Source organism: Malurus melanocephalus, unplaced genomic scaffold (genome assembly GCF_030028575.1).
Source record: "Malurus melanocephalus ecotype Western Australia unplaced genomic scaffold, MMel_1.1 scaffold_7, whole genome shotgun sequence".
Lineage (NCBI taxonomy): Eukaryota > Metazoa > Chordata > Aves > Passeriformes > Maluridae > Malurus > Malurus melanocephalus.
This window is the reverse complement of record NW_026623239.1, coordinates 3,043,787-3,060,016: the sequence shown is the minus strand read 5'-3', so window position 1 is coordinate 3,060,016 and position 16,230 is coordinate 3,043,787. Positions and strand designations below refer to the sequence as shown.

The 16,230-nt window shown below is 37.7% G+C and overlaps 1 protein-coding gene across 1 annotated transcript in view; it reads right to left on the bottom strand.

Annotated features, from left to right (window-relative positions):
- Nucleotides 1–16,230, bottom strand: part of TMC1 (transmembrane channel like 1) — a 48,321-nt gene that overhangs the window by 13,685 nt on the left and 18,406 nt on the right. Inside the window, exons 5-10 of the mRNA XM_057372112.1 lie at nucleotides 8,970–9,060; nucleotides 8,179–8,260; nucleotides 7,133–7,239; nucleotides 6,178–6,276; nucleotides 2,393–2,535; nucleotides 120–264 (exon numbers count right to left, since the gene is read on the bottom strand). Coding sequence (XP_057228095.1) covers nucleotides 120–264; nucleotides 2,393–2,535; nucleotides 6,178–6,276; nucleotides 7,133–7,239; nucleotides 8,179–8,260; nucleotides 8,970–9,060 — 667 coding nt within the window. The remainder of the gene's footprint in view (nucleotides 1–119; nucleotides 265–2,392; nucleotides 2,536–6,177; nucleotides 6,277–7,132; nucleotides 7,240–8,178; nucleotides 8,261–8,969; nucleotides 9,061–16,230) is intronic.

Here is a 16,230-nt window from a genome sequence, read left to right as displayed (position 1 = left end):
GGGTGTAGAGATGTCAATTTATATAYGTTTGCAGGCTCAGCAAACCTTAATTCCATCTGATTCCCACCCATGTGAAAGCCAAATCGTGTTTTTCCTCTCCTTAGTGAGCTCTGTTTTACCTTAAAGCTTGTTGTGATGGAGGCAAACTTATTGTCAGCTGTCTCAGGATTGCCWATCAGGTAGTCCCAGCTTGTGAACATTTTCCAGCTGAAATTAAAACTAGTGTCATCCCCACCACCATCATCATTTGCATTCTTTGCCATCCTACAAAAAAAAAACCAGAAAGACACAGGAAGACCTCGTTAGCATTAGTTCTGCTTTGTGATCATGACTTTTCAATTGTTCCTAAGTTCTAACTTTTTTCTGAAAAGAACCCTATATCATGCTGTGAGATGTACTAACTTTTTTTCCTGAAACAGGTGTGAATGGTGGAAATTTTCATATTTAGACAATTTATAAGCTCACAACATACATTTTTATGAGAGAGAATTAATGTATTTCATTAACCACTCAGAGAAAATCTGCTGGATAAGAAGCTCAATAGAAAAACAATACTGAGAAGATCTCTGAAATAGAAAGCTGCGGGTTGTCCTGAACTGCAATCCATTTTATTAGAGACTTCACAAATAGAAAAAGAAGGAAAAAATCTAAKTAAAATATTCTAAAATAGCCATTAACTAACTAAATAAGTAAATAAATACAAAATAAATATAATAAATGATATAATAAATAGTCTAAAATAACAAGACAGAAGAAAATTTGGTTGTAAGATATAAACTTACACTCATACTGCTATCTTCCTTRTATCTCCTATGCACATAGCAAAAAGATTTATAACAGTATCCAGAAATAAAAGAGTATTTCTTCACAGATATATTTCTTCAGATTAGACTACTTTTCTACAARATTTTCTATTTAAAGGGGTTTTATTCATGTAATAACAGTGGTTACTTCTGCAACTTTATCTCCTAATTCAAATTATTACGCATAAGGATAGATTGTATTGATGTGGGATGTTTCTTTCTCAAGGGTTTCTAATGTCTTTTAGGTAGAATGTAATTTCTTTGAGATCAGAAATGTTTTAATTTCATGTTATACACGGTAAGATTTGAAGACAGGAGACCTAAATCTAAATATTTCCCCTAAATAAAGTAATACTGCTCATAATCCTCACTACCCCTTTCATCTAGACCTTTCCCAGTTCTCAGTCAACAGCAGAAAAAAGATAGCACCTCCTCTTACACTGCTTTTAGTTTCTGTGCTCACTGTGCTTCTTTCTGTGAAACAGAAAAGAGCAGAAAACTGCAAGAACTCTCATTTGATTATGTAAACTTTGGTTATTATTAGTGTCAYGGCCAGATGGAAAATTAGTGCTAAGAGTGTATTTTTTCCACAAGGACATGCCTTTATTTGGGCTACAAGGTTTTCCTGCCATAAGGAATACTTCTTTTGTCTGACTGATAGTCATTGAAATAGAACTGTTGGGGATTAAGACTTTTCTAATCTTGGCAAATGCTTTATCAAAAATATTTTAAAATATATTTTTGAGCTAAACCAATTCCTTTTTTATTGTAGTAGTTTTGTTCCTTTCCAAAAAATACATATATGTGACTGATTTTTTTTTTTTTCTGAAATGCTTCTTGCCCTATGCAGGAAGCCAATTTGAAAATAGAACATGAATTACTCTAGTGCTCAAGCAACGGGAAACTACAGGCTTCAGAACAAAGCAATGGAAACACACAAACAGCATTTTTTGTCTATATTTACAAGAGTCCTTGAGTCTTGACCTGCAATGCTCTTTCTTTTTCCACTATAGGTTTTTTTTTTTAAAACCTCTGGTAGAGCTGGCTGTACAGCTGTGTTGGGTGGTCATCTTGCTTGAACCTGGGGTATTAAAGATTACATTAACTGGCAGCATTTACAGTGGACTGTAAGCTACATGCAGAATTATTTGCCATATGCTTCTTTCATGTGTTCTTCCTTCATAGAAGTGTTTAACTCCCATGAAGTATCACTAAAGGTGGAATCATTGAATTTCCAGTATTTCAGCTGAAAAATCTACTAGATGCCAAGTATAATTAAACATGGGCTGACAGAGCTCTTTCTCAGCTCATGCATTTATTTTTCATTTTGAAATTCAGGAGAGCAATGTTTTGTTATTTCAGTAAAGATGTATTCCCACTTTCACAATACTGTAACGCAACTTCTGGTGCAGAGCAACAGACAGATAAATACAAGTTGAAGGAATTTTACCTACCTTGGACCTTGCACTTGATCTTTCATTATCCTGTCYTCAGAATTACTGAATCTTTTAAAAACAGTCTCAGGAGTCAATAGAGGAATCAAATTACCTGCCTGAATGTACTTTTTTCCAGAGACAAGGAAAACTTACGTTCGAGTGACAATCATAAAGCTGTAGCCAATGCACCCAACTCCAACAAGGAAATATGAAAGAGGCATCCTGAACTTGAGCCACCCGATTGTCCTCTGGTTATTGTAATAACCATAAAAGAGCACAGAATACTGTGCTAAGCCCTGAAAAGTCAGGAAAAATTATATTGTTACTTTTCTTAATTATACACATTATCAGTAATYGTGTCAAGAGCAATGTATTAAAACTTCCATTTCAATGAATTCAAATCAGTTTCAAGCATCACTATAATAAATCTCACAGGACAGGAAATGTGATTCTTTATTTAAAAAGACATAGAATATTTCATAGCAACTTCAAAATCTTTTCTCTTTAAAACTCTCATGAACAATCTGTCTAATTTAGTGAGTCAAAACTTCTTCATTTACATACTTCTTGTAAAGAAAGAAACATAATKTTTTACAAAATTTGTTTTTCAGATTAGTCGCAGATAAGATGCCAGATTTTAACTTATTTTTTGTGTTTCTAAAATTTATTTGCATAAGTTTGACACGAAAATTCCATATGCTTTCCTTGTCTAACAACAGTTTTCTGCTGTTCATTGGGTGGTCATTCAATATGCATGATAATCAATATGTGGGTGCATTTCATGGGTGATTATTCCATACAAAGAGATTTTACACACTTAGACTTTACTCCGAGGCTACGAAAATGCGATATAAATGTGCTGTCATTGTCAGAAATTCAAAGTCTATCTTCTTTTCTAGATATCTTCATATGAATTACCCTCTCTTCTAAAAGTCATACTGATGACTTTCCTAAATAATTTACTAGTGCCTTATAAACTGCAAGAAATTACTGGTATCTACATGGATCAAAGAGCTAAAACTTCGTGGTAAAATTCTCRGATTAGTGCAAGCACTCACCTGCTAGGTGAGTGGCCTAGGAGCCTTTACAAGGACAGCTCAGTGCATGCACAGCAGTGGTAAATCTCCAGCTGGGTGTAAAAATTTCAAGTGCAATTTGTAATATTTGACCATGTAATTGGAGGATAGACCATGCATAATTTTGACAGTAATACAGTAAGATGAAGGGCTGGCAAATTAAAAAAACCATTTGCTACGTTCTTTTTTTTCAGTCACCCATTTTCCTTAAAATTAGTAACATTTTTTGTTTATTTTTTCAAAACATGCSCATAATGTATTAGAGCTTTACTGTACAGAAAATGAGTCACAATGTTACTTGAGAAACTTAATTCACAATTCTGACCTGGAAATCAAATACTGATATGTGGTAAACATAAATATTATTCAAAATATCTTGATCAACATAGTTCATTTTTCTTCATCTCTGACTAGCTTTGAGATGTGTGCCTATACATAATAGATAAAAATAAGTTTATCTCTAATAAGGCAAGTATTCTACTAGCTCATATTTCTGGTTCATTTCTGGGAAAATATCTACATCAATTCAAATTGAATAGTACATGCATTGCATCTTTTTAGTGACTAAGGCATCCTGTAATTCCATTTTAGCCCAGGTTTCAGTACAGCCTAGTGCAGCTGTGAAGAGCCTTTTGGCTCTCTGGGAAAGTCTCTTTGGAGAGAGGTTCTCTGGAGAACCTTTTTGGGGGCTTTGAGTCCTCAAAATTATTAAAATACCTTTTTTGGCTCTGTGTTCTGCAAGTCAGAGATAATTCCTTCACTGTGTATCATCAAGTATGTAACAACCACAACATTTAATCACAAGGTAAGAAATAACTTCATCTCTGTAAAAGTAGGTATGCATGGAAGATCTCTTTTACTCCTTTCAGAAAAGAYAAAAGATAAAGTCTAAGATAAAAGCCTGCTGATCAAATGTGTTACTGTAGTAAACCTTGAGAGTCGGATATGTTATGTTTGGATTATAATCTGAAAAACATGTGWTAAAACTGAATTCCAAGCAGAATATACCAAAATCCAAGTATGTTTGCCTTTGCCATGTCAGTAATGTGAATACAATTTCAAGCATTAAAAAAAAAAAAGCACAATAGACCATCTGAGCTCATTTTTCCTTGCTTGCTTCCTTGGACAGTTGTGGGGTGTTTTGATCCTTTTGTGAAGAGATGCCTCTGCCCAAGCAAGGTGACCACAGGAGACCAACCCCAAAGTCAAGAGTAAAGATTTTATTACAGTAAATGTAAAGGGGGGAGAGAGACAGAGAGACAGAGAGAAATGGGAAGGGGGGCCATGTAAGAGATAGAGAGATAGAGCAAGAGAGAGAAATTAAGCAGAAAGAAATGAAGCAGAAACCACCACATGGATTCCTGTGGCATCCTGCCAGTCTTCCTTCACCCCAATCTTCTCACTGGTTGGGTTCCAAGATATTCTTCTGGGCCATCACCTTTACACTCTCCAAGTTTCAGGTATCCACAGTGTTCCATAACTTGGTTTGGCATGTGTTTAAATGCTTCTTTTCTCACACTTGCCACAGTGGGAATTTTTATTCAGTTGCTAACCAAGCCTTCACCTCTGTTGGGCCTGGAATTAACTCCTTCCTGTTGTGCTTATCTGTGCTTCTSTTATGGTGGCTTATCTTAGCTGGACTGTGTTTTGAGACAGTCAGCAGCATTTTCCAAGTTCTTATCTGAGGCTTGGCATTCTTTGGTTTTTGTTGAGCTTTAGTTTAGAATAAAATAGTGCTTGGTGATGTGTGATCATTTATTTCTAACTTACCTTGTAATATACAAGTGTTCCTTCTATTATATATATAGATATAGGTACTATCTCCTGTGCTGTTTAAACAAAGATGTCATTGTCTTCAGGGACTATTTGTCAATCTGACATGCCTCAAGAAAAAAATTTCCCTCAATATTTCAGGGAATCCATCTCTTTCATTGTCTTATTCTATGTTTACTATGTTTGCATTTGCTCCTTGTGTTAACTGCTCCTTTGTTATTTATTACACTTTCTTCCTCAGACCTGTCAGGTTCTGTTTCTGATAGTTATTATAAACTGCTCCTGTCTTTCCATCCATCTTTTCTCAAATACATTTATTTTACAAACTTTGTTCTGATTGTCTGTATAAAGCTCTTCTAGTGTCTAAATTCTTTACAAACTCTCCAAGTTACTGTAATTCCTTTTATTCTCCACTATTTTCCTGCTGGTTTTGTTTCTTACTTTAAAATTTCATTATCATAATCTAACTTCCCAGTTCCATCTAGATTTATTCTTACTGTCACTCAAGTATACAACTTCTTATGTACTAGATGCATTGTCATTCCATGAAGAAGTCACTGCAAAATGTTACGCACACAGCTTTTTAGAAAGATCTTCCTGTCCTTTTTCTATCCAAGGAGAATCCTTGACTGGCATTGTATGTAAGGAAAGGGACAAAAAGTATGGAACTCACTGTTATTTTTAATTTATTTTCTTATATTTTTTTTTCCTAATTCATGCTGCATTTTAGTATTCAGAATCTTAATCATATAAAAGCAGAAGACTGAATTCACACATAAGAAATGGAAATCCAGTACCCTGGAATGGCAAACCAGCTTTGAGATATTTCCCCATGTGTCTTTRGATTGCTGCATACACTAAGATGTGCTTGTGAATATTGAGCTTCATTATGAGTTTTGTCTGAATTAAATATCTATATTTAATTTTGTGAAAAGTTTATGAAGACAGTTTGTGACAAGAATAGTTTGTGAAAAGAATATGTAGATTAATTCTATTGCAAATTATCTCCCAAAATGCTTCACATTAAATAACTGAACATCAAATAATGAAGTCATGCGGATATGCAGCATTCCAATATTATGCACTTACACTAAAATCCCAGAGAGTAGCAAAATTCATAGCAGTTGCTTCTTCAGCCCTTGGGACAGTTTTTCTAGGCAAAGAGCCATATGGCTTGCCCATCAAAGCCTGAAACCAAAAATGAGAGTGATTTATATTTTAAAGCAAAATAGCAACAAAGGAAATAAAGGGAGAGTGATCTATCTCTTCTTGGAGAGACTTGTTTTATGGTCCTAAACTCCTTAGTGAAAATKACCTACTTCTACAACTCCTTTCACCACTCCTCACATCACAGACGGAAGCTGTGTTCAGCATGTGCATTCAGTGGTATGTTCTAAATTTAAAGTTCCACAATAGTACCAATGGATTGCCAGGCTGTGCCTCTTACATTCAAACACAACACACAAGTCTGTCCATATGTCTCTAATGAGTAGGTTTCACCTGACAAAGACCAAAATGTTCATTTTTCTTGCATTATGGATTTCTTGCATTATGGGATATTTCAATCGTAATTTATAGGAAGATGGCAAGGAATAAGTATTGGGAATCTGACTGTTCCCCTGCTGCTGGCAAGATGCTTGCTCAGGCACAGTATATCTCCCCAAGGGGGTCTTTCCAGACACTTAGTCAAGGTACTCCACCTTTCCACCTTGCTTCTCCTTAATCTCAGTTCTCTATTTAGTTCCACCCAGAACCACCAAAAACAAACAAACAAGCAAACCCACACTCCACATCTGTGTCATTCCAGATATAGAAAACAGAAGACAATGCCAGGTATATTTTATATTTTTCTGTCATGTCTGTCTCAAGATTTCTCTCTGTAGAAATCCATGAAGGACATCTTTACAGCCTTAGTACAGTTTAACACTTTCAAATGGAGCATAGAGAGACTAAAAACTTGTTTAAAGCCCCAGTCCTGTGAAATCTCATTGCAAAGACAGAAATTCACATGGCAATTATCAAAGAAAATTTAAAAGATTCCCACCTCCGGCAACATTATTAGACCAAAGGTCAGACCAAAGAGAATCATGTTTACTCCATACATCCAACGCAAGAATATGAAATAAGATGCTACTGATGAGCCAAAATGACCTGTGAAAACATGAGATGTGATAAAAGAGCAGACAAGTTAGTCCTTTGATCTTATTTTATCTAAAGATGCACAACATTTATTTAAAATAAATAAAATCAGGAGAAGCTTTTAATTACACATTTAATTGAGTTAAATGTTAATTAATTTCAAAATATAATTTCTATATTTAATTAATTTTAATTTTTATTTATTTTTATTTCCATAATTCTAAGAATGTTTTTGCATATTGCTTACTAGTATGCATTGAGCTGGCTGAGAAAAAAGAAACAAAAATATAAGAGTATTAGTTCAATAGAGTATTCAGGGTCATATAAAAGCTGTGATACTTATTAAATATCCTCTTTTATCCTCAATATTATTAAGTAATAGCTAGAAGTATGTTTCAATTCTTTCTGTACTTTTTCTGTCTGACATGGATTTTAAGCATTCTTGGCATGCTAAGCCAGAGCCAGCCCGGTTTTAATAGGAAGCAGTGCAGAATTAGCCAGTGGGGAAAGCTTTCCCAAGGTGATAAAACACTTGTCAGTGCCACTATCAGAGTGCTCACCAGACTTTTTCACAAGAAACAAAAGAAATCAGTTATCTGCATATATTTGCACCCTTTCTTTCCCTTGCTTTTCTGCTCATGTGCTCKCTCTGCAGGCAGTCCCATCGCTAGATTTGACCCCACACACTCCACCCTCTGACCTGTGTACAGATAAGAGGCTGCAGGAGAAGCACTGAGAACTGCTACTTGTATAATGAGGATTTTTTTCTGTAAAATTATGCTTTCTGAAGAAATTTTTCAACTAGGTATAATATCAAGCTCAACAAATATTAATGAAAAAATAAATACTTATTGATTTTAAACCACGCATTGAATACAGGAACATGTTCTAAAGAAATTTAACATATTGGCAGACATCACAAACATGATACTAGATCCTAGTCTTACTTACTTTCAATCTCCTTAATTTTCATTTCCCAGGGTATGCAGGCTGTCTTAAAATTTTCAAAATCTCTTTGAAATTTCATCCATTTCTGAAAAGAGTCACAGAAAAGAAAATACAAAAACCACACCATCATCTCAGTGCCCAGATGCTCAGTCCCTCCTTGAGCTAATGTAACCCCTTAATTTTCCACAATATCCATTGGCAGAGTCCACAGGGGAATTGCTTGTGAGGAGCCACCTCCTTTTGTTTGTTCTGTACATGTCTTGCAGTGGCTTTGTGTGAAGTTCCTATTACTTCCACAAAAAGAATGATTAACTAATCACTGCCTTTCATGCCAATCTTTTTTTACTTTTTCTTCTTACCTTTTCCTCTTTCTTTCTTTCTTTCTCTTTTTGTTTTTTTTTTCTTTTACTTTTTTTTTCTTTTTCTTTTTCTCTTTCTTTTCCTTTTCCTTTCTCTTTTTCATCCTTCACAGTGGGCTTCCTCAGGGGAAAGACTGAACTGTGGATTCAGTCGACACTAATAACCCAATCAACACCAAGAGAAATTAATTTTCACAAAATATTAAACTCTTGCAAACCCTTGTAARACAGACGATTTTTGTTTTGATGACAAATTTTAAAAATCAAAACATAAGCTTTTGTTAGAAGTATTTTGATGCTAGGGAAGTGGAAATAAAACTTTTAAAACTGAAAGAAAGACAAGGAATTCTATTGGGGAAGATAAGTACCCATGGTAATAATCTCCAGAAAGCTTTCCATTAACTTTACAGGAAGTTAGTGAAACAATCAATTTACCTTCATCATCATCACTTTGTATGCATAGAATTTTTTTCCTTTTCCTTTTCCAAGAGCACCTTCAAACTTGTCAACAAAAATCTGAGCTTCCCTGGAAAATGAGTGCAAAAGAGAGATATAGATGATGATACAGTACATTTCATATTGTCTCTATCATATTAATGTAACTTTTTTATGTTCCAGCTTCTCGTAGAGTTTTGTAAAACCTTGTTTCCTTAGTAAAATCTGGAAAGGAAAGGTCTGAGATTTTGTATTTTGCAGAAGAATTCATACTTAATGTGTATGCAATGCAAAAATACAAGAAATTTCAGTCACCTGCTTTAATATAAACATATTTGTAATCTGAGATCTGCCTACATCCAGTCAATGCTATCAAATATTTTTGGTCACAGTGACTTTTGCAGCTAGCTACTGCCCATTGTGTGATGCACAGTTATTCCAAGAGAAGAAAGAGGGATCTTTGCACAATGCTGTGGATTCTTGGTGGTGATTATATTTCTTGCATTCTGTAATTCCTTGCTTTTCTCTAATTTTCGAATTTCTCCCTTGCTCTCTTCCTTAATAGTGAATAAAAGTGAATTATCATTTCGRTTACCAACATTTGACCTCTTWATCTTGCTCTGGATAAATTCAAACCATCCTCCTGTGTGTTCATAGCTTAGGAGGTGTGCCCAGGTTGGGGGAGATCCATATACACTGGAGCTTTGATTCTCTTGAGTCTACCCTTCTCAATACTACATTTAATTTAGCTCTTCGGAATTTTTGCATCTATCTTCTCTAGCTCTACCATTCCCAGAGTAATTTCTTTGACATACAGCTTTACTGCTCCCCAAAAGKCTAAAATTTTGTTTATTTATGTTAAATAATGTATGTTAAATAATATGAATATGAAAGAAAGATTTTAGACTCTTTTTAAAATGCATACTCTCCATGGATTAAAACAATAAGGAGATGAGATCAAGTGCATACTTGTGTTTCCTCCATTTAATCCAATTTCCACTGATGATTTTCCATTATGTCTCTCTTGAAACACAGTTCTCTAAACAGTTGTCCTAAACCACTGGCAAAYAGACCCAGGATTCTTAGCTGTCAGTACATGCACATTACTGTAAAGTGTTTTGTCATCACCCTGGTTAACTGCAAAGCACTGGATGTTATGCTTGGTGCTGCACAAAGCACTTGGGAAAAGGTAGACTATTGGGAAAATATTAATTGTGATGCACACCTCTTGTCTTTCCACAASTGCTACAGGTAGGTTTACTAAGTGGAATTCATTAACATGTTTTTATCTTCTGCTCATGTATTTTATACAAGGAAGGAAAAAGATAGTGTTAAACTGCAAAATCTGGCGATGTTAATGGCAGTATAGCAGGGCAGTTGAGATAAAGGAGAATTAAAATTATGTGGGAAGGCGGCCATTAGCAATGTCATAACTTTTCTGCACTCATAGTTAAAAATCTCAACATCTATAAAAGTAACTGTGGGTTTTTAGCAACTGCAAATGCTTAGGGTTCTCTTCATTTTGAAGATCAATCAAAGCCTTTCAAAACTTAAACRCCCAGTACAATTGCTTTAGCTTGCAGTACCGAGGATCCAAACAAGCACAAATAAGTGAAAAATTGAGTTACTGAATTTAATTTTCAGTGCTTGAGAGGTTTGCCTGTTTGAGAGACCTCTCAGCACTTTCTCGTTCCAAGTGCTCACACCTAAACCCGTCTGGTGAAACATCAGGGCTAGTGCAAGTTCTCCGGATCGCCTCGGGTTTTTCAGAAYGTCTTTTCCCAAAATTTGAAATTATGAATGCTAATCTAATCACTGTCTTTTTTTCTCTCTATAGTACAATTTCAGACTTAAAAAGAAAAAAATACCCAGCTACCCCCACAGCCACAGAGTCTGCCTACTCATTTCAAAAGTGTTCCTTGAGGATCAAATCAGTGTCCTTTCAAGGGCCTAGATCCTTAATTTCCAATTCTGTGCCTCTGGATCACATTGGTATTCTGGATTTTGAAGTCTGATCTTTCTGTATTTAGCTAACATTGACATTGACTGAGTGTTCTTTATTTTCTAAGCCACTCTGAGTCTTCCAGAGATCTTACAGTTTACTGCTCACATATAATTCTTTTCCTTTTGATTCACAAAAAAAAAAAAAAAAAAAAAAAAAAAAAAAAAAAAAAAAATTAAAAAAAAAAGGAAAAAAATTTTAAAAACTACACTTAAATTTCAGCCTCCCAGGTAAGGCAGAGAAAACAGATTTATTCAGCTTCAGGAAACCAGTGTCCAAGAGTCCTCTTTAAATCCGAGTTGCAGGATTTAAAATCTTGTTGCACTGTCAAGMGATATAAGGCAGTCCTGACAGCAGATGGCAGCTTCGTCCTAAATTCAGCAGTCAGTGATGGAACAGTGCTGTAAAAGCAGGCAGACTCAATAAACTGCGCACTTATCAATCTCCCAGAGCAGTATACAATATTCTACTACCATTTCTATCACTACATTGTTCAGGTTTGTTCATGAAAAAATTCTGAAATCAAAAYATTCAAAGTAGAAAACTTGTTTTCAGCCACGAATAACATAGTCAAAATCATCACATAGTTAATAATCACCATATAAATAATAAAAGAGTAGCACAAGAGTGGCCCAGAGTGGTGGTGTATGGAGTTAATTCCATCCAGAATCCACAGTGGTGTTCCCCAGGGCTCAGTGCTGAGGACAGCCCTGCTTTACTGATGAGCCTGAGGACAGGATTGAGGGTGCTCTCAGTGAGTTTGATTCTTGAAAGCAGGTTGTAGTGAAGAGGTAATCAATGCCTCCTTCCAGCTACAAGCAACAGAACAAGAAGTAATAGCCTTGGTTTCTGTCAAGGGAGGTTTAGATTGGGTATTTGAAAAAATTTCATCACCAAAAAGTTTTCAAGCACTGGAACAGGCTGCCCCGAGAAATGGTTGAATCACCATGGCTGGAGGTTTTGAAAAGATGTGTAAATGTCATGATGAGGGTCATGAATGTCATGATGGACTTGACAGTGCTAATGGTTGGACTTGATGATCATAAGGGTCTTTTCTAACCTAAATTGTTTTTCTATTGCTGTTATTCAACTGGARGAAATTCTTTTTTTTTAAGAAGTTACTACTTTGTGGAACATTAGTGTAAATCTTCTTCCACTGTTGGAATAAAAGCAATCAAGTTTTGATGTTCTACAGGCATAACATACATTTGGTAGATTTTACTAATAACATTCTAAATAACATTTTCATATTGCTCATGATGCTGGAGCCACCAGAGCATGTATTCATTCTTCTCCTTGGCTTTTCTTCCCCCATCAGCTCTGCACAGATTAGTCCCACTGACTAATTACTCCACTGACTAGTTACCCTTGACCTCTATGGTTTGTAAGTTACTTAAACCTCATGGCCTGAAAATGTCAGCATCAACCTGGCATCATTCAGTCAGGGTCCACACTTGCCATGTCCTTTCCTATTCTGTGACACATGCTCTTTTCTTGAAACATAGTTCAACAGATTACTTAATTAAGGTTTCTACCTTGATGTCTAAACTATCTAAATGAAAGACCTCTCTTTGTACACCCCTGAMAAAGTTCTGTCAGACTTTGTCGTTTCCTCCATTTCTTTTGTGCTACAAATAAAATGTGAGAACGGAGGAATGATCAAGCAATAGAAAGTAGTCTTAGAGCTACTTTAAAAGCACAACAAAAACCAGAAGTTCATATATACATATTCATGCCCACTTGGAATTAATGAGACTTCACAAACACGAGGATGTGTCAAAAACAACGCAGACCAACAAAACCAAGCTTTGTAATCACTGGTATCAAGTGTTACAGGTAAATTATCTATATCACAAGATAGGCCAAAGTGTGCCCCGCTAGCTAACTGTGAATTTAAAGAAGCTTTAGAGAAAGCTTATTAATTGAATTACAGATGCAAGAACTGATAAAAGTTTGATGGGGCCAGGCATTATTGTCGCAGAGGAGCCTGAGTTAATTATTAATCCAAGGTGTGGAGTTACAGCTCCCAAAGTGCTAGGTGTACGGTACCACAGGCACTTCTGTGCTGCACAGCGAGGATGCATTACAGCTCTTGGAGCTTGTTGCTAATGAATAGGATTCAGGTGGATTGATCACATTTTTCAGTAACAGTTCAGGAAGGTTGCAGACTCTAGGAACTAAAAACTCAATAAAAGGAAATGTCACCCAGGAATTTTGCGAGGCTTAGAAGACTGACTGAAAACAGACTTCAGCTATTGTCAGGCACAGCTCGCTTCAAAAGAAGTTCAACAATAATAGTGGGCAAATTATAGTGTTATTTAATACCCAGCTGGCTTCCAAGATGACAAGTGTGGCCTCCAGGACTGCCAGTATGCCCAAACTAAGAGAGATTGAAATACTGATTGATGGGAGTACAAAGAATGCAACAAAAGATACGAAATTTCCAGCATCTTGTACATGCACCTTCTATATCTTTGGGTCTGTATACTTACAAAATATCCTGTCTCCAAATCATTTGTCTTGATGGAGAATCCTGCAATAAAATGAACTATGCTACACAAATATTGAAAAATCGCCATAAATATATTCTGTCCCTAGCATGTCATCTGCTATGATGGAGTGACTACAGCAGTGTAGGAAAAGGGAAGGAAATTTGAGCACTTGAAGGACATCAACCTGCTGGAGCTAGCCCGAAGGAGAGCCACCACATTGGTTAGAGGGATGAAGCCAGTCTCCTATGATGAAAGCCTCAAAGAACTGGATTTGCTCAGTCTGGAAAAGAGAAAGTTTCATGGCCTAATTGCAGCCCTCCAGTACAGGAAGGGGGCCTGCAGGAAAGGGAAGGTACTTTTTAGGATAAGATGTAGTGGCAGGACATGGGGGAATAGCTTCCAACTGAAATAGAGTATGTTTGTGTTAGATATTAGGAAGAAGTTTTTATTGCGAAGGTGGTGAAATGCTGGCACAGTGTGCCCAGAGAAGTTGTGGATGCTCCATCCCTGGAATTGCTCAAGGCCAGGCTGGATGGGACTCAGAGCAACCTAGTCTAGTGAAAGGGTCCCCTTCCCATGACAGGTGGGTTGGAATAAGATGATTTTCAAGGTCCCTTCCAACCCAAACCATTCTATCATTCTATGTGAAGAGCAGACTCTGCACTGCTCTGATTTTCCTAGGAGAAAAAGAAAGTTGTCACATTTCTCTTTACAGTGTGGGTTTTGATGTCCTTCAAAAAGCCTAAGATTGGCATTTTACTGTCTTTTTTTATATCTCTTGTTATTTCTCTTATTTTGATGGTGTACTAACTGCCTTTTGGTACAACTTTAAAAAATACTTTTGGCACATCTCTGGACCCTTGTGTGCAGCTCTCTAATTACATGGTACCACAGCAAGCACTGCTGTTTATATCACTGCTGTGATATAAACTACTCAGTTACTAAGAGATTTTGGTTTTATAGCAAAAAATTTTGTCTATCTAAAGTGTTATGAGCACTATTAAGAGGAACAAGATGAGTATACCAAAGACAAACACAGTAGCACAGCATTTAAACCCTTCCATTTTCTTCATATTGGTGCAAAACCCAAGCATTTTGCCATTCCCAAAACCCAACCCTCAGATTCAATCAGGTATAGCTTTCCTGAAGGTTTTCCAATTTTCAACAGCTAAAGCTTTGGCCCATTAGTTTTACTTTTTTGTACCTTCTTCTAATCCAAAAGTCATTGAATCATAGAACTGTCAACGTTGCGAGAGACCTTTAAGAGATCTTACATGCAATCATCCACCCAGCACTATCACTGTAACCCCAAAAACACTAAACCACATCCCCCAATGCCAGATCCAGATGTCTCTTGAACATGTCTATGGATGGTGACCCCACCACCTCCCAGGGCAGCCCATTCTGGTGCATGAGCACCCTGACAGTGAAAAAGCCTTTTCTGATATCTGATCTGAATCTCCCCTGCCCCAGCTTAAGGCCATCTCCTCTTGTCCTCTCRCTGCAGGCACAGCACAGAGAGCGGCCCCACCTCACCACAGCTCCTTTCAGGGAGTGCMGAAAGCGATGAGGTCCCCCCTGAGCCTCCTGTTCTGRAGGCTGAGCACCCCCAGYTGTCCCCTGGGGAGATATTGTGTGCTCCTCTTATGAGCCTCACTGCCCTTGGCTGCCACGCTCAGCCCCTCCGTGTCCTTTTTACAGTGAGGGACCCGCACTGAGCACGGACTGCAGCTGTGGCCTCAGCAGTGCCCAGTACAGGGGTGTGACCACTGCCCTGCTCCTGCTGGCCACACTGGCCTTGATACAGGCCAGGGTGCCATTGGCCTTCTTGGCCACCTGGCTGGCTCATGGTTAAACAGCAAGCTCCCTTCCACCAAACAGCTCTCAAACCACCTCACCACAAGCCTCAAGCCACAGCAACCCAAGCCTGCACAGTGCTGCTGCAGGATGCAGAACCTGACCTTGTTGGACCCCCTGCAATTGTCCTCAGCCCACTGATCAAATCTGTCCCTCTGCAGAGCCTTCCTACCCTCGAGCAGACCAGCACTCTCACCCAGCTTGTAATGAGGTTGCACTCAATTCCCATGCCCAGATCATCAGTGAAAGCATTCGACAGTGCCAGTTCCAAAACTGAGCTGTGGTGAACGCCGCTAGCGACTGGCCATCAATGGGATTTAGCTCCTTCACAGCCCCTCTCTGGGCCTGGAAAAATAGCTGGTTTTTATCCACTGAAGAGTGCACTCATCCAAGCAGATTATCTAAAGGATGCTTTGAGTGACTGTGTCAAATGCTTTGCTGAAGTCTCAACAGATGGCATCCACAGCCTTCCCTTCATGTGCTAAGCTGTTCATAGAAGGTGATCAAGTTGTCCAAGCACAACCTGCCTTTCTTAAATCCATGTCGGCTGGGCTCGACCCTCCAGCTGCCCTGTGCATGATGGCACTCAGGATAATACTTTCCATAACYTTGTCCAGAGCTGAAGTTAGACTGGCAGGTCTCTAGTTCCCCAGATCATCCTTCTGACCCTTCTTTCAGATGAGAGTTCCATGTGCTAATTTCTAGCTAGCTGGAACTTCTCCAGTTAACCAGGACTGCTGGCAGACAATGGGGAGTGGTTTGGTCCTTTCACCACCCTTATTCCCATGCGGTGGATCCCACCAGCACCAACACTCCTGTGCATCTCTCACTGGCACAGGAGGACACCAACAACCTCCTGGGTTGTGGGGGCTTCTCTCACCTCGCAATCACCAACTTCTGCTCAAGGCTC